Here is an 18,949-nt window from a genome sequence, read left to right on the forward strand (position 1 = left end):
ATTGCAAAATCTGGTCTGTGTGTGGCCAGAGGGAATCTTCTGGATTACTTAGCAATCTAGTGCTTTCTGAAGAACATTGTTCTTTGTCCATTCTGTTGCTGGTGGCTTTCCAAAAATAAACTGGCGAGGTTTGAATGGCTGCAAACTTATAATACCATATACAATGATGCTTTAAGAATTTTCCAGTGAGTGGAATTATATTTTTATAGCTCACTTCCCCTCATCCTGACAGAAATAAAATCCTCTGAGCAAGCAGGAGGGGGACCACTTGTTGGAATGAGTCAGACCTTTATAGAAGAATACCCCCCATTCTTCTAGGAAACATGTCAGCTATCACCAGTAACTTCCTTTTCTGGTGTAAATCTTTCCAAGATCAAGGGATACATGAGATTCATATTTAATTTTAGGTTTTGATTTTAAAAAATAGTTGCTATACTCAAACTAAAAATATAAACATGATCTTGCCATGACCTAATTTCATAGACTATGAGGCTTTAAACTTTGATTTGGGTTGAGTGGCAACATTTCATCACATCAGATTTAAAGATACACACATGTATATGTCAATATAGTTGTGATTAATTCAAACTGCCTGTGTATCAACTCACCAGCACACACATTTCCATGGTGATATGGACAAGAAAAGTCATCCTTTTCACAGTATCTGCCATATACTCTTCCAAGCTTGGTTTTGTGACATAAACATTTCCCACAGATACAAACTCCTCGGCCACTACAGACAGGTTGATCCTCCTGCAACTTGCAAGTTTCAGAAGGAAACTGGTCTTCATCAAAATGACATTTGCTGTCATCACACTGTGGACACTTGGAATCCAGGGCCGCTTCAGCACACTGTCCTTTGCGCTCTCTGCGATCCTCACACTGGCAGCTGCAGCTTCTGTGTATGTGGACTTTAGTGGTTTCATTGAAACCAATAGGTTTGATTATTGCATAATTTTTTCCTCCTGTGACATCACAGGTTTTCATCACAACTGTTACATTGAAAAGAGCCTAAATTAAAAAAGGAAAAAGGAAATATATTTACATCCTTTGATACTGATACTATATTCAGTAATAATATTTGAATCAACAATGAACATCTTAGAGACATAATATTTACAAATCACACATGCAATCTCTTTCATATGTAGGTGCAAAATATCCTTTTAATTCCATTTTTACCCGATTAATTAGAATTAAAGGAAGCAACAATTGCTAATGGCCTGTAAATTACCATGTGTCCATTTGTCCTCACATGTTTGTGCCCCCTTAGATAACTGATTTCATAGAAAACTGGTGAAACAGTAATTTATTTTCTGAATTGGAAATATGGGGTTAGTGAACATTTGGCATTAGGAAACAATGAACCAAAGTAATAGGCTTCTGCTCTTCTGGCTCAGAACCCTGAGGTATTCCTATGGACAATATTATTTATTTATATTCTATTTTCTAGAGGCCAAAATAAAGGCCCAGAGTTGATCTTTAGCACATGTAGGTTGTCCATGAAGGAGAATACGATGCTGTCTCTGATGTTACTCAGGAGAAAGAGGCTTAGGACTTATTCTCCAATTTCAAGACCTCAATACAGAATCATTCTGTTGTCACAGTGGAGAAATCATTCCAGAACTAAATAATGTACTGGCAAGAATTAAGAATTTGGTTTTTTTTCCTCCCAAAACTACAGTTTATTTTCCTGACAGTGTTTTTCCTTGTTCTCTAATTCCTTGTTTTTCCATAACATGATTGATTTAATATCTATATTTTCTGACTCTCCATCTTCACATGCTTTGGCAAATCAGAAAATTTATACAAACAGGTGTGTGTGTGTGTGTGTGTGTGTGTGTGTGTGTGTGTATAACATTCATATCAATAATTAAATTCCAACATTAAAATAACGTATTCTGGGCTTTTCAGTAGGAACTTATGTAGCATGAAATGAAAGACCTATACTTAGGCTTTCATGTGCAAGGTATTTGAGTTGGATTTATCACATAAAAATCAGTGCAGTTGGTGTTGGTTTGTACTTAAATTATTTCTACCTCTAAGAATTTTAAGGATTCACAGATGTGTAGAATGATGTGGTCACTGCTAGCAACTATGACTAGAAGAATGAAACTGCTCCCAGGAGTCAAACTGTTTATACAACTTAGTTGAAGGTGATATAGTCAAAGAAAGAAAAACATGTAAGAAGGAAGGTCAATCATTGCTATAAATTTGAGAGTCTTGAAAGACTTTGTTTTTAAGTAGTTAGCTTAGTGTTACATTACTACAAAAACTTTTGCAGAAATCAAATGTGTATTATTTAAACTAGTGTATGATGTCTTTTGAACAATATCCAAGGAATAATTATAGAGGAAACTACAGAATTAGAAGCTTGAGATAATTAATTAAAGATACATGGCTTGTGGGCACAGTCACACTACCCACAGTTTGTAATGTTCTCATGAGGAAAAATTTATTCTAACTAAAGAGGAAAAAGTGTTCCCTTTGACTTAATCTTAGAACTTTAGGACTTTGAAAACTCCTCCTTCCCAACACAGGATGGAATTAAAGTAATAAAATTACAGAACCTTAGAGTGAGAAGGAAGACAGATTTGAAATTTTCTCACCCAGCTCATTCAGGTACAATCTAAGTAAGTGATGTTGGAGAGGTGACACCCCACAGCCCCAGGACCCTGCTGAGAGCATAATCTGCATGCTATGCTCTGCTGTGGCAGTTCTTGGAGAATCACTTTCTTATCTGGTCCTGTCTCTTGAAAATGCTGAAACCTGGAGTTCTCCTCTTGGCATCCCAACCCTTTCTAGTTATTATATAAATGATGTCATCCCTCCAATTTGACTGCTTTTAACAAATTTCTTTATCTCATTCTTGAGGCCATCACAAAGTGAAAGATTTTGGAATTCTTAACTTTTATCAACTGTCCCATTCTTTCCTATGGCTACTTTCAATTTCATACTCTGAGAATGAGCAGATTTGAAATTAAAAATACGTTGTCACTAGTATAACTACAGATACTGCTTGCTTAAGGGATGTAGTTTCCTCATTAGACCAATTGTGCCACAAAATTTATTTCTACTAATATTTAATAAGTACTTAACGCAATACATATTTGTGTTAACTTGAAAATTTGAGAAAATAGTCAATTAGGAAGAAATTTTGAGAAGAGACAAGGCTACTTTAAAGTTGAAACAAGACTCTTGTAGTTAGTAGTAAATTTTTTATAGTAGTTTGATTTTTTTTTTCATGAGAAAGTACACCAAAAAATTTATCTTAAACAAGAAAAACAGACCACACATACTTCATCATTGCTTGTCACATTTCCACATCCAATTGTGCCTGGCTTTCTGGCCCCATCCGGACAGATGGCAGTGATGTTAAAATAGACACCATGTACCTGGTTTTCCATCTGCACTTTTACTTCTGAAATGAGTTTCTGCAGAAACATTGGTTTTAATTACATACTGCAGTATAGCAACAAAGCAGACTCGTGCATTATATCATTCTAGATTTAATATTTAACTTAATCAAAGTCTAGCTCTGAAAAAAAGATAAAATAGTACTTCCTCATAACAACCTAATTATATTTAAAACAAGTAAGAAACATTGAATGATCAACTGTGTTTAAATGGCTTGATTTTCCACACATCTGTGATTACACATTTTAATCACTTATAGAAATATCTCTTATCCAGTGCTGAAATGATAATCTTTCAAAATCATGCTGATATTTAATGATGAAATTTAAAGAAACATCTTCATAACAAGTGAATTTTGACAGTTTACAGCAGGGAACATAGTTTTGACAAAAGAAACTTGAATTTCAAATGCTTTTGATTTTCACGAAAAGCTAGTGTTTTATAAATATAAAGTCGAAACATATAGTTTTGTGGGGGTGGCATTTCTAAACTGTGGCTATGCACAGGAATCCCCATACAAACACTATCATACAAGGTTCTCTAAGAAGGGCTTAGGGTTTTATCAAGTCTCCATGCTTGCCTGCATCTGTAATGTTTTTTCCAAGCCTTAATTCTAAAGCAAGACTTCTTAGGGGGGTATAAAACCATGCATGTATTTACACCATCATTCATAGGCTCATTCAGTAAATATCTACTGCATGATGCCATGTATTGGGCACACACTAACATCTTCCATCACAATCTTTCAGTTCCAAGGGATACAGCTATTTTAAATATGTCCTTTAGATATGCATGCATTTGGTCACATAAATCTGAGCCTGGCACATGCAAAAATCCTAAATTTATACTTGCAAACAAAAAATAACAGAAATGTGAAACAGGCAGCTATGCAAGGAGAATGAGTTGTAGCATGTGGATAAAACTTCCAGTAGCTTCTAATTCTTTAGTTAAGTGATTTTACTTCTTCAACGTATCTTTGATAAGGAGATAGGTACCCATTGATGAATAATTGATCATGGAATTCTGATAGCATATCCTCTAAAGAAGATGCTTTCCTCAAGTTTATGAATATTATTTGTGTAGACAAGACTACTTTAGACACCCCCCCACACACACATAATTTTCCTCTCACCAAGGGCTCATATACTGCAATCCCAAATAATTCTGGCAAACTAGGAGAAAGGTTCAATGGTGTAAAATGATGTGGATATGTATTGATTGTCAGGGCAGAACCTGCCTCCCATTGTAGCACATTCAGCATGCCACGCTTGCTGTTCCTCTTAGAGCTCAAACCACTTGGGTTAATGTCTTTGAAGTATCATATGAAGACGAATTTCTGCAATATTTTCCATCTTTGTGCTTTGGAAATCAAGGTTCTGGTGAAAGGACAGATTCCATTTCATATCTAGGAGGTGTTGGGAGAGACACTATTTTTTCTGATGTATAATACTTCAATGAATTGTGAATTGTTTCTGTTGAGCTTTGAAAACAAATAAAATTCTAAAAGAATTTTAAAGATATACACACATAAAAAATAATAGATAGAGTCTTAAGGAGATTGGCTTAGCCAAAGACAGTTTTTGTTGAGTTCACTAATATTCTTCCACTGCAATGTTATACAGAACCACAGTGGGCTAAGGTAGTTGCACATCTGCACAAGGCAAAGAATGTAAGGCCGAACAGTGCTGGTCTGCTTTTACTGTTTGAGCCAATGTCTCACTCATAGCTCCCTGTCTCATTTTTCATAAGTCTGACACAAAGGTTTAAAGAAAGCTAAATGTGGTGGTATATGCTTATAATCTTGGGACTCAGGAGGAGGCTGAGGCAGCAGAATCAGGAGTACAAGGCTATCCTGGGCTTACCAAATAAGCAGAAAAGGCAGAAAAGAAACCAATTTATGTATTTTGGGATAATATAATGGAGGCACACTGTAGTAATTGAAAGGACTAAATGCATAAACTCCCTTTTCATTTGGATGACTCTTGAGAACAAACTACTGATAGGAATGATATGTTCTCCTTTTCTTGATACAAAATTCTATGGATCTAACATTTAAAAAGTATGTGTGAATGTTTCGCCTGCACGTATGTAAGTGTGTGCAGTGCTGATGAAGGCCTGAAAGGGGTGATGGATCTCCTGGAAATTGTTGTAAGCCACCATGTGGGTGTTGGGAACTGAACCTCCGTCCTTCGGAAGAGAAGCAAGTGTTCTTAACCACTAAGCCGTCTCTTCAGCCATAGGATCTAACCTTTTTTTTTTTTATTAGTGAGAGATGTAATTTAAGATATCCATGTTCATTTCATTCTATGCAGTTTTCAGACAGTAAAACAAAAAAAAATCATCCTCGGGAAAAACAAACCTAGCAAGATTTATTTTCTTTAAAGAATAATATGTTTAAACAGTTTCTTCATTTTCTGCCCTGTGTCTGCTTCCCGCCTCCCTGCTTTGAACGCAAGTTGCAAGCAGGTGCTGTCTGAAGACAATTAACAAAGCAGCCTGAGGTTTTTCACAGCTCTGTGGCTCTCTCAACACTGTAATTCTACATGTCAGGCAAGCAGGCAGGCAGAAAATCTGGAGAAGTGAGACTTTATAACTGGCCCATAAATCCATGGAAGAATAAAGCATAGTTTTTGACACCCTATTAAAAAAATCAAAGAAAGGAAGATCAACAGGCCATATCACACAGCTGACAGCAGCTGAGGCGTGGATTAACACCTGGAATTTCATCCTGATGCCTCTGCTTATTGGCTGTATGAACTATGGTTAATTTGCTTACTTTGTTCCTACAAATATACAATAGTACTACTAATTGCTGCCTGAAAGGTCAGATGTGCGCTTAAGTGAAGTCATGTATAGGAAGTGACGGACATGAAAAGAAAAGTAAGTATTAGCACATTTTAATAGAGCTTTTTTAATGCAGGAATGATCCAGTTTGAGAGACCAGATGTTCCCTTAAAACATCATGAACGATGACAACATACAGCCAATGATCCAAGAGGAAAACTGAGAAAGGAAACTTTGGCCTGTTTTGATAAAAAATGATAATTGACTGAACACTACAATGACTGACCAAGGAGACCCTGACTAAGCCTTCTTTGTAATCTCTATATCCTAGAGAGTCCATTTACCCCCTGAAGATTTTTTTTTAAATAACACCATGGTGGTTTTTGTTTTATTGCTAAATTTATGATATAGGAAACTATTCAAATTTTTGTGATGAGCTGGTGACTCACTGAATTTTCAATTTGGAAGGAAACTTGGATGCTGGACCAGTTTTGGTTCACCTGGCCATGGGACAAATGAGGCACAGAGAACAGAACTGACTCTTCCAAGCATCAGACATCATTGCTGGTTTGTGGTCCATTCAGGGCTAACCCCAGCTAGTCCTACATTCTTCCTGTCACTCCTTGCAAGATGCAGCAGTATTGCTTTGAACCTTGCCACAAAAATGGTAGACTTGGAGAAAATTGTATAGGCTGTACATACATACCTTGTAGGCTTCTACTACTAAATTGTTGAGATTTGCAGCTTTGGATTCTATCTCACCAGCAATGGCACCAGGCAAAAGGGGCAGAAGATCCTGTAAAACATGTGAGTCACAGGTACATAATATGACAGTAGCATGGAAACAGTGGATAATCAAGACATTAAACATAATGTAGCTATCTGGAAGGCAAGCCATTATATGAATGAAAAAAATGACAAAAACCACAAAGAAGCTAAGAGAATTGCCAATCCAGAGAACCTAGAAGCATCAGTATGTGTGGTCTGTGTGTAAATGAGTATGTATGTATATACTGAATTACATGACCTCAAATCCAATTAAAGTTAGCTCAGCATTTCCTAAACTATTTTTAATATGAAAAGTGTTCTGAGGGCAAATAAGCTGATAAAGTTATATGGTTGTTTTCTCCACTTAGAGATTCAAAAATGCACATTTGCAAATTATTCAGAATAGGCCTGCAATTTGCAAATACTTTAATATTTATAATTGACATTTCCAGTTCTCTTTTAGTTACTAAACTCTGTTCCCATGTGACATAGATAAATGTTTAATAAGAATATTGTTCTGTGGAATGACACTTTGGGGCATGCTGGGCTGGATGAAGATCATAGTTAAGGTGTGAGCTTCATGGAGCTGATGAGTAAGACTATGAGGAGGGACACTAGCAAACATTTCAATCTGGGGAACATTGTCATGGACTATTTCCCCGAGAAAGTGACTTAAAAGTTTTGTCCAAAGAATAAGTGAGAGCTAAGGAAGTAATGAAGGAGAATGGCTTCTTTGGGGTGGAAGCAGAGCAAGAACCAGGCCACCCAGGAAAGGTACAGCCTGAAGAGTGTATGTGCACAAACAATCAGAAGCACAGTGAAAGGACAAGTGCAAGGCAGGAAACAGTCTAGGGAATGAGGCCAGAGAGATGGACAGAGGCCATATTTCCCTAAGTCCTATGAGAGACTTAGCTGTTGAAAACGAAGGATGATTTCAATAGAACGTTTTGCTATAGAGAGTATTGTGGATATCTCTGTGTTTTCCGTGGATTTTCTAGGTAACCAGGTAGAGAATGGGCCTGGAAGATAAACGTGGTTTATAAAAATGACACCTGTGAGAGTGTGGACAGTAGGGGTACTGGACTCTGAGCAGAGCTTGTCAGGCTTGGAGAGTCCAGTGATTCTTACTTTGTACATAATTCAGTTAATAATAAACCTGATTTTCTATTTTATCGTTCAATGGCAGACTTACAAAGGGAAGGATAAACCCTGGTGTCAATAACACATGAAGAAACAATAAGCAGTAGAGAAGCAGGAGGCAAAAGACACAAAAAGCTGAATAGAATTTCAAGGTCAGCTGTTAACCTTAAAGGTTAAGAGCCCAAGATTTGAGTCATTAGGAAACCAGGCAAGCTTTTAACCTCTCTAAATATTTGCTCATCTTAAAATGAGCATGTTCATAATACTCCCCTTGTTACATGTAGCTAAGAGGACTGGAAGAATGGCTATTTCTAAGCTCAGTGTCTGAAAGTTGGCAGGTACTCAGCAAACAGAAGCTGTTTGTGCCATTATTCTAGTGGTTTGTACCATTCAGTTTGGGCCAGAACTAACTCATGTGAATGTCGATTTGCTATTATTTTAAAAAATGATTACATGGTATGTTTATATATTTGGGAAATCAAGGAATTAAAGTTTCATCATAAATTTCAAACAGAACAAGTGATACACTTAAAATTGCACTTTCAGATTGATAGCATTGTCATTAGGTATGAGGTAAACTCATGAAGGAAACACTAGCTTTGTGGAAGATGGAAATGAGCTTCGGAATTTTTTTTTTTTGAAGTCAAAAGAAAATGTGGCTGCTCAAATGGCTCAAAATAAACAAATAAGTAAATAAGTAAGTAGGTAAGTAAGTAAACAAACAGACAAACAGATAGATAGATAGATAGATAGATAGATAGATAGATAGATAGATAGTAGATAGATAGATAAAGGCAAAGCAGATGGGCCACTGCAGGAGGTTTAGAGAGTAGAAGGAAGAAAAAATTGTAAAGGAGTTGAAGGCTGAGTGAAGAGAGGACAATTGAGGTTATTATGTTCTCCTGGAAACAAGTAGCAGAGTAGCTGGAAGAGACACTCTAAGAAGGCTGTGTGAGACAGCAGTGCCACAGGCATGGAACACTTCTCTGCTGGGAGCTACATCACACTTCCAGATTGGTATTGATGCACAATGTTTGCTTTGCTTATGAGGCTCACATACACTCAAGGGTTCTGGGAACCACAGAGATGATTTTTATGTACGAAGTATTGGCTGGCTTAGCCACTTCCATGACTTCTGTTGGCTCTTTGCTTCATAATCTAGATCAAAACTAGGTGTGTTGGTGCTGTTGAGAAATCAGTGCATCTACAATACAATTACACCCAGGGCTCCTGGAAAATCATGGAAGAAGGGGCAGAAAGATTGTAAGGAAGGAGGACCAGGATGCCTGCTTCAGATGCTTGCTTCACATGACTGTGAAGCTTCACCCATGAAATCTCAACAATATGGCTGCCTCAACAAGACCTGCATAATGATGACACTAGTCAACGTACCAACATGGATGGGAGCATTTTCATAAGGGCCCACCCTTAGATGAAGAGCTACAGGCAATCAAAAAGTCACTTTTCTCTAGGGATGAGTCCCTGACAGGTCTTAGTAAATTATCTAATCCCAAGTCAAACCTGAACACATGTACATAAAAGCAACACTGAAACAGTGGGATGTATATTATGTATATATGCATATATGTGTATTATTTAGCAATAATAAGATGTTATTAATTTGAGGAAGAGTTGAGGGGCATGTGAGGAGTTGAAGGAAAAGGAGGGGGTAGAAATGATGTAAATACAGTGATTATATATGAAGTTCTCAAAAAAAATTAATAAAGAGCAGACAGCTGTTCTTCTCCAGTCTCAGCCTATTTTAAGGACATGGCCATGAACCATGGTACAAGCAGGACTTCAGACATGAAAGGGACACAGTTGGAATATGAAATACTTCTCATCTGATGGAAGTTTCCCATTATTGTTACATTCAGTACCAGCTTAGTTGTCAGGCTGTGCCCTTGTGTATTGAGTATAGTTTTCACCCAGCTTTCACTGCCCACATGTCATGGTCCTAGAGTGTCACAGACTTAGAATTTGCACCTAAATGCTAACATAAGATACTGTAAAGTGCTGTGGGATGTTCTGTATGGCAAATGTGTTGCTGATTGATCAATAAATAAATCACTGATTGGCCAGTGGCTAGGCAGGAAGTATAGGTGGGACAAGGAGGAGAATAAAGCTGGGAAGTGGAAGGCTGAGTCAGAGAGACACTGCCAGCCGCCATGATGACAAACAGCATGTGAAGATGCCGGTAAGCCATGAGCCACATGGCAAGGTATAGATTTATAGAAATGGATTAATTTAAGCTGTAAGAACAGCTAGCAAGAAGCTTGCCATGGCTATACAGTTTGTAACCAATATAAGTCTCTGTGTTTACTTGATTGAGTCTGAGCGGCTGTGGGACTGGCAGGTGAGAGAGATTTGCCCTGACCGTGGGCCAGGCAGGAAAACTCTAGCTACAGTAAAGTTCACCTTGAGACATTATTAAATTTACATAGTGTATCAGAATTCCAGAACCCCCATCCCTGCTTCTGAAAACGGCCTCAATTCAACCACCAATCCAAGCTTTTTAACTTTGATGTTGCAGGTATGAACATACCTTGTACCAATGAAACTGCTTTCCTTGAACTGCAAAAATGACATTTATGTTGTTGTCTATTAACTTTTCAGAAAGTTGGCCTAGTGATGGATGTTCCTGTAATGGACAAGAAGCAAAGACAGGAGTGAAGGTCAGCAGCTCAACCTCACACATCTGCAGACTTTCAGTATGGAGAAACCGAGCTGTAGCTTGAGTTTTCCTGCCTGGCCCACAGTCAGGACAAATCTCTATCACCTGCCAGTCCCACAGCTGCTCAGACCCGACCAAGTAAACACAGAGACTTATATTGCTTTCAAACTGTATGGCCATGGCAGGCTTCTTGCTAACTGTTCTTACAGCTTAAATTAATTCATTTCCATAAACCTATCCCTTGCCACATGGCTCGTGGCTTACCAGGATCTTCACATGCAGCTTGTCATGGTGGCGGCTGGCAGTGTCTCTCTCTGACTCAGCCTTCCACTTCCCAGCTTTATTCTCCTCCTTGCCCCGCCTATACTTCCTGCCTAGCCAACGGCCAATCAGTGTTTTATTGATTAATCCCACCGAGTGCCTTAGAATAACAGTGAGTCTACTTGCTTATGGCAGTCAAGGAACATGTAAACTCTTTGCAAATGCAACACCTATATTAATGAAGTCAGGATGTCTTGCAAGCAGAGCTCCATCAAAGTCTACTACTCAGAAAAGTAAAGAAGGTCAAATTCACACAATAAAGTGAGGATCAGAACCTTGTTAGGTTTATGTGAACTGAAAATGATATAACTGAGAGATAGTATAATACTCAGAAGTGGAGACATGCCAGCAACAGTGCATTCTGAGGTAGAACTCAGAAAATTTTGACGTGTAAAACAATTAAAAATATATATTTGTTTATACATATCCAGTGTGTATGCACATATACATCTTTGCATACATTTGTGTGTATATGTGTGTGTGTGTGCATGCAAACATTTGATTTGACTTGTGACATAGCATACTCTTTAGATGTAGAAAACCACATGGCTTTCACTTGGATAACAGAAGCCTTCAGTTCTATCCTGTAACATTTCCATGAGGTCCACTTTCTACAGTTGCTGGTTAATTAGAAAGATGGCACTAGTACATTAAATTAGAAAGATCTATTCAGTAGGTATTTAAAACTAATCGCACTCCAAGATTTCTTCTTTAACGTCCTATATAGAGTGAAGATTAATGACTTCTTAATTTATTATTATACTTTTTTTTTGGTTGTATGATATACTGTGAGCCATTTTACCATGGTAAATAAAATGTGAAAAGCTAAACGTAGCTTTTTGGTGTGTGTGGCTGTTAGAAGGCTAGGGATGAGTTAGGAAAGGAAATACAGTTTAATTCAAAGATGAGAATGCATTGGTAGGGTTCTTGCCTAGAGCACAAAAGATCCTGGCTTCAATTCTCAGCAATGCCTTGTCCTCCTGTTTGACAACTGCAGAAGTTGCTTTTTACTATTATATAGTAAGGCACAGCACAGGTATTGTTTCTTTCCATAAATGTTCATCTAGGAATTAAACTGATTGTCTCAAACAACAGGTTTGTAATTAGACAACCACAGAGGGATGATGTCAGATTCCACTTGCTGTGGCCTCTGGCTATTCATTAGTGCCAAAGTATAGGAGCAAAAAAGGGTTGTGTGACTGAGCCTACCTAACTTCATGGAGGTCAAGGTCAAGCTGTTCTGTAGTTTACCAAGTGTCTTAGTTAGGGTTTCTATTGAAGTGAATAGACACCATGACCTCAGCAACTTATATAAAGGAAAAACATTCAACTGGTGTGGCTTATATTTTCAGAGGTGTAGTCCATTGTCATGGCATAACATGGTGGCATGCAGGCAAGCATGGTGCTGGAGAAGTAGCTGAGTGTCCTACATCTTGACTTGCAGGCAACAGGAAGTGGACTGTCGCACTGGGCATAGCTTGAGCATATATGAGACCTCAAAGCCTACCTCCACAGTGACACACTTCCTCTAACAAGACCACACCTACTCTATCAAGGCCACACCTCCTCATAGTGCCACTCCTTTTGCGGGCCATTTTCTTTCAAACCACCGTACTAGGTTACACCAGGTTATACCCACCAATGTTAATCTAACTTAGTTAATATGTCTGTAATATGAAGACTATGTGAATTTAGTAATAAACCTAAATTAACTAGTCTTACTTATAGCCAATGTTCTGTGGCCTGCATTTAAAATTTATGCATATGGACAGATACAGCCTTGTTTTTAGAAATTCTACTAGGGCAGCAGGTGTGCTTGGTGTTATAGAATATGTTTAGCATACATGAGGCCTTGGGCCCAACCTGCAGGAGACATCATAGCAAAACTCTATCTGTATTTGTTTTTATTAGTTGCATTTAGATGTGATATGAAACCAATTCATGAAAAGGCCTGAAAAGTGTTAACACATGGGTTTGCATAAGAAAAATTCTGCCCAGAGCAATTCTTAGGAATGTAATTTTAAAGTAATAGAAAAAAAATTTCCTAAGTATAAATTCTTCCAGCCAAATTCCTATTCCTGTTCCTAATAAAGTACATGACCTTAAAATAGATTTGTGACAGTTTGCGTAATACCAGTTAAGCTACAGGGAGTAAGTAAAAAGTAAGACAAATCTAGATACATTGGAAATATTATCTTAATAGCAACAGTTACTTTTAAAATATATTTTCTTTGACAAAAAATAGTAACAGCTTGCCAAGCACTCACTCTTCTTACTTTTTAAAAACATTTCATTTGAAATAGGAAAAAAAACCCACTTTTTAACCAGCTTATACTTAATCCACACAAAGTCAATATTTAAAGAACAGTTGAAAATGTGAGTAGCTTTAGGAGCCTTTTAAATTTCCTTTCTTATCCACAAACAGGAAGTCACGTTAGCCAAAATTACACAAAATTCAAGTCTAGAACATTCATTCAAGCTGGTCAAAAGCTTCGTCAGACTTCTAAGTTTAAAAGAACATTTTTTACCCCTAGAGAGAAATCTGTCTTAAAAGAATAATCCCAAGTACCTCAAGGCAGATTTTTTTTTTTTAGATTATAAATGTCTAACACATGTGTAAATAAACCACTGTTGACAAGTGGCTATGGATTAATTACCATTTCTGAAACCTCCTCACCTCTCCTCCATGCAGCACAGTATCTTTTAAGAATTTTATCTTCTATGTCCTTTTTTCTGTGAGCAGGAGAATGTACTCCCTCTCAGCCAGCTGCCCTGTCCTGGTGATGTCATGACTCCTCAATTCTAGCAAATATTCCCTCCTCCCTCCACCTAACCCATTATATTGCTTCTCTAAACTCTGAAAATAATTAATGGAGATAAGGTGCATTTCAGAGGCAAAAGGGAAAAGGGAAGGAACATGCCAGGAGCACCACTAAGTAATTAAGCTTGTGGGAAGTGACTTATAAATGTCAGGAGGGAAGAGAGGTTGATAGGAACACTTTCAGTCAAAGAGATTACTGTTTGGGAAATACAGTTGAATTATAATAATATGCATATCCAGGGGGACAAAGAAAGTGTTAAAGAATCTCTTCTCCCTAAGTAAAATTGAGTTAAAAGGTAAGTCAGAGTTTGCAGTGCTGAGAACTATAAAAAGACATTGAAACCTTCACTTTCAGTGAGTTTATATTTTAGAGGAGTAAAACAAAGTAGAAACAGTGTGGGAGGGAAAATGCATTTGGAGATGAAAACTTGAAAGATATGTTTGTCTACTTTTGTCTCAACAGCCTGGCTTTTAAGTACATGGGAGAGCCTGGTAATGGCCCAGGGCAGGTTAGGCAGAAGTGGGGCTAGATACTGGTTTGTTTTGAGAGTGTGTCTGCATAGGATGTCCTATGCAATAGAGGATGTGAAACACACTCTTTGACTGCCTGCTAAAGGGTAGAACCCCTCCCCCTGCCATGATAGCTAAAGTGTCTTTGGCATGGAAATGTCCTCTTAAAAGTGAAATGTCCCAAAGAGAATCAAGAAGTGGTGCTCTGGACAGGGCAACGATGCTGGAGCTACATCTCCTAGCTCTGCAACTGCCAGCTTTGCCCTTAGTTTGGACCTTAAATGTCTCTCAACAGCCCACGTGGTGGAAGCCTGGTCCACACACTGTGAATCTAGGGGGTGAAGGTGGAACCTTTGACTGGTGGGGTTTATTAGAAGTGTTCGGGGCACTGGGGCATGCCCTGGGTCCCTGAAAACTCTGGGTCCCTGGCCCTCTTTTCTTCTTTTGCTCCCTGGTCACAAGGTAAGCAGTTTTACTACCACTGCAATGAGGACAAACACTCATGGACCATAACCTCCCAAACTGTGATTCAGAATAAACCCTACCTCTTCACAAGCTGATCATCTCAGGTAGGTGTTATAGAGAGGGGATGGTGATCAGCACACTATGTGACAAGGACACAGTTTTAAGGTATCTGAGGTCCTGTTTCCATGTGATTAAGGCATATAGAAATACTAGTTTATATTTCTGAGAATTATGGTAGTACCATCTCACATAAATGGACTACTGAATAAAAAGGCTTTGCTCCAGGATTCTGGAATTACTAAGCCCATACCAATAGTGAGAAGTGGCCAGGTCTTGATGTCCCACTGACTGGCATCTATTGCAGGCTCTGTCATGGAATAGAGTGGGATTATGTTCAGCTTCTGACGGTTACCATATTTATCCAAGAGAAGAAAAACATCATCCCTACTTCTGGGCTGTGAGGTTGTGCTTCCAAAATGTAAAAAGGCATGCACAGAAGGACTACTTAGTAGAAGACCATTTTAAAAAAGACTGTTAACAGTAAACACTGTAGGCATTCTCTTACCTGTGCTTTGGTGGATCTGCCTCACTCATTAACCCTGTTCCCCTGGCTTCTGAGGTGTTTGAATTTGTCTCATCTGCCCCAGATAGTGTCAACTGTAATCATGAAACTCTACTTGGTGAAGAAGGGCAAGAACTAATTTTGTAAGCTTTTTAAAAAGAATGGGAATGGATGTTTTCTGCTTAAATGTTTTAACCCAAACATTTAATTTAATCAAGATATCTTGTCCCATAAACTTGCAAATTCAATTTAAATGTTCTTGACCTTAGTTTTTAGTTATTAGTTGAATTCCTTTCCAGAGGTTCTAGAGAAACAGAGCCAGACTCCTTTTATCCTGGGTAGGTGATTTTTGCATGTAGCATTTGCTTTCAATTAAGGGGTATGTTCATCTAGGTATTGTTTGCTGAGATTATTTCCTGGCTAGTTTTCTGTGAACATGTAGAGCATTCAAATCTGGTTTCATAAAATAACTGCAGAAATATTCTCAGCATGTTTGCAGTTTAAAGCAAATAGTACAGTCAACTGCTATCAAGTATTTTGTTAGTTAAAAAAAAACACACACAAGATGCAACAATATTTGTTAAAACTGCATACAGGCTTCTAGCTTTCTGGAAGTATTTATCCAGGACACATAATGAAAAGTGAAAGGATTCTTAACACTTTCTGACATTGAATAGCCCATTTCTTAATCAAGAGTGGCAAAAATAATTAAGAAATTTCTTTATTAAAAGATTATAAGTCTTTGCTTAAATGGAATTGTCTTATGTCAATATTAATTATAAATGCCTTTGTGACTTTGAAATTGCTAAAGAAAATTTATTTTAGTAAAAAAGAGCTCTGAAATAAATGTTATAATTCATAAAACCTTGTCAATTCATGTAGCTAAGCTATGAATTAAAAATAAGCAAGTATGTTCTTAATCTTGCTTTCTTCTTTGGCAGTTATAAAAAAAATTGAATGTACTTCATAGCCAGTAGAAAGCTTCACAGATAGAATACTAAAAGAGAAGTACACTTTAAGCAAAATTGTGTGAGAAGAAAAAGAAGAGTGTTGAATATCTTTCTATGATAGGAAGCACAAGTCTACAGTAATAGTGACTCACCTTTAGCAGTTTTACCTCAGTCATCTAAGATGCTGACCTGGTCAGCAGATACTCTCTCCTATTGGGGTTTAGGGGGAAGAATGCCAGATGGAACCAGTGGTAGGAAGTTCTGAGGAGGCATGTGAAAGAAAAGTGAAGAACCACTGACTAATGATGGGGCACATGAAAGCTGTGAGGTGCACAGAACACCAAGTCTGATCAGGAGACACTAGTGAGTCTATTTGCATTTATTTATGTGTTCAGGACTGAGAGTTACACCAGCATGTGAACTGTCCATTGGCCAGGTTCACTCAATGCCTCCACACACATGCTCCTTTGTCTCCTTTCGTTGTGGTGAAAGATCTTTGGATAATTCTTGGCCTTTGCCAAGGGTGGAATGAATGGGAGGGCTCTGAATGAGGTTGAATAATTTTGGAAAGCTGGGTGGTAAAACGGAATGGACTTCTAGGCCTTAAGTACTAATGTATCTTTTTCATCATCAACAATTTTGTATGAACCTCTGTCCTTTTGGAGAGAATGTTATACTTTAAGTTACCATTATTGCTGGACAGAATGAAACACTAGGTTACTACTCAAATTTTATTATGGCATTTTGCATAATGTAAAAAACACTAGAAAATAGATTTTTTTAATAGTGTACCATCAATGCCAACAGCCTAGAGAAAAATTACCTTGAATCTTCTTTTATAATTCAGATAAAACCAAGGTATCTAGGGTTATTCTTCTGTAGGTAAAGGCTACAGTGTAAAAGTTAGAACCGAAAACACACCAGGAGCAGCATTTCCCTATTTCTTTGCTTTTGGTTGAGACACATTGACAAGGTGGTTAGGAATACTGATTGAAATGCAATGGGTCCTAGTATTTTAGTAGCTTCCAGTCATAAAGACTTAACTCAGACAGATTTAACTTAGCTTTTCTAACCTTTAGTATTTTTGCTAGGAAAAGGATGATAATGGTAACTACTATACACACAAATTCCATGCTGTATGCGAAGTGTTTGCAAAGGTGCTTTCAGCCATTGAATTCTCATTGTGATTAGTGTGGGGTTACACTGGTCTTCATAAAATGGTTATAACTCAAAAGTATAATTCTGGTCCCTGTGATTTAGACATACAAGAGGCATTAAATTAATCACCTCCCTTTATAAATACAAAGTCTTGGGCCAAGAAGTCTAGTATCATTACTGGCATTCATTACTGGAGATGAGGCTAAGAAGCAGAGTGTGTGATTTCTTGCTTAACTGATACAAAATTTAGAATTCCATTATAGTACTCATGGAAAGAATGGAGAGTGTTTAAAAAGCAGGTAGATAGAAGATAGATATATGCCAAGAGATGGAGTCAAGGTAGCCTGAGACACACAAGGCTTCAGAGTCATTCATTGCACATTTTACATATGGCCATACAACCAAGGAGACACTCCAATGCACTAGCTCCTTTTGTTTTTGGCCATTGTTGCTAGCAATGAGAATTCTGAGCAAGAGGATTCTTTAAAATACAAATATGGTGTAATGGAAATAAAGGTGTTCTTTAAGTTATTATTAAGTGCACTTCTCTTTGATTTACCCAATAAATCACAGGAATGACATGTGTAAAAGTCATTCCACTAAATAATGGCTGAGGTCACAAAAGAAGGGCATGATGCATTGCCTGTTTTCCCATATCACAATAACCCAAATGGGGTTTAAAATCCTACAAAAATTATATACAAAATTATAACTTATCCCCACAAGGTTTTTTTTAACATAACCTAGGTCTAATATCATGACATTTTATTTTTGCCCAAAGATTCATCCCTGCATGAGCCATAACATCCTTTCAAATATACTGATGAAGAGATGATGTCAGTAACTTGGCAAGACTTCAAAAGAATAACAGGACTTGGGAATCATACCATTGTCATTTCTCCTTTAAAAAGCTTCCCTTTGTCTCAAAATAGAGTAGCTCCTCCTGTCTTCTTTTCCATTGCCAAGGAACACATTAGACCTCTACCCTAGATTCAATGAGGCCAAGTAGAAAGCAAGCTAGATAAGCAATGAGTAACTAGAATGCAATGTAGTTGCACAGGAGAGAAGATGCCCCTGGAGTTATTCCAAAGCCTGAATTTTAAATATGCTCAGGATTGAATTTATTTATTATAGTTTATTATTTCATTTTATTATATTATTTGAAACAGAGTCTGACGTGTCCAGGTTGGTCTTGAACTTGCTATATAGCTGAGGATGATATTGAATTTCTGATCCCCTTGTCTCTACCTCCAGAATGCTGTAATTTCAAGCCAGCACCACTGTGACTAGTTTATGTGGTACTAGACAATGGAGCTTGTGAACTGAGAAACGTGGCATCTTTGTTGAAAACGTTTCCAAGTAAATAGCTGTCAACATCA

The 18,949-nt window shown here is 37.6% G+C and overlaps 1 protein-coding gene across 1 annotated transcript in view; it reads right to left on the reverse strand.

Annotated features, from left to right (window-relative positions):
- Itgb8 (integrin subunit beta 8) overlaps nucleotides 1-18,949 on the reverse strand; it is an 85,818-nt gene that overhangs the window by 14,442 nt on the left and 52,427 nt on the right. The window contains exons 7-10 of the mRNA XM_059279466.1: nucleotides 10,655-10,750; nucleotides 6,908-6,997; nucleotides 3,300-3,434; nucleotides 609-1,011 (exon numbers count right to left, since the gene is read on the reverse strand). Coding sequence (XP_059135449.1) covers nucleotides 609-1,011; nucleotides 3,300-3,434; nucleotides 6,908-6,997; nucleotides 10,655-10,750 — 724 coding nt within the window. The remainder of the gene's footprint in view (nucleotides 1-608; nucleotides 1,012-3,299; nucleotides 3,435-6,907; nucleotides 6,998-10,654; nucleotides 10,751-18,949) is intronic.

Source organism: Peromyscus eremicus, chromosome 14 (assembly GCF_949786415.1).
Source record: "Peromyscus eremicus chromosome 14, PerEre_H2_v1, whole genome shotgun sequence".
NCBI classification, from domain to species: Eukaryota; Metazoa; Chordata; class Mammalia; order Rodentia; family Cricetidae; genus Peromyscus; species Peromyscus eremicus.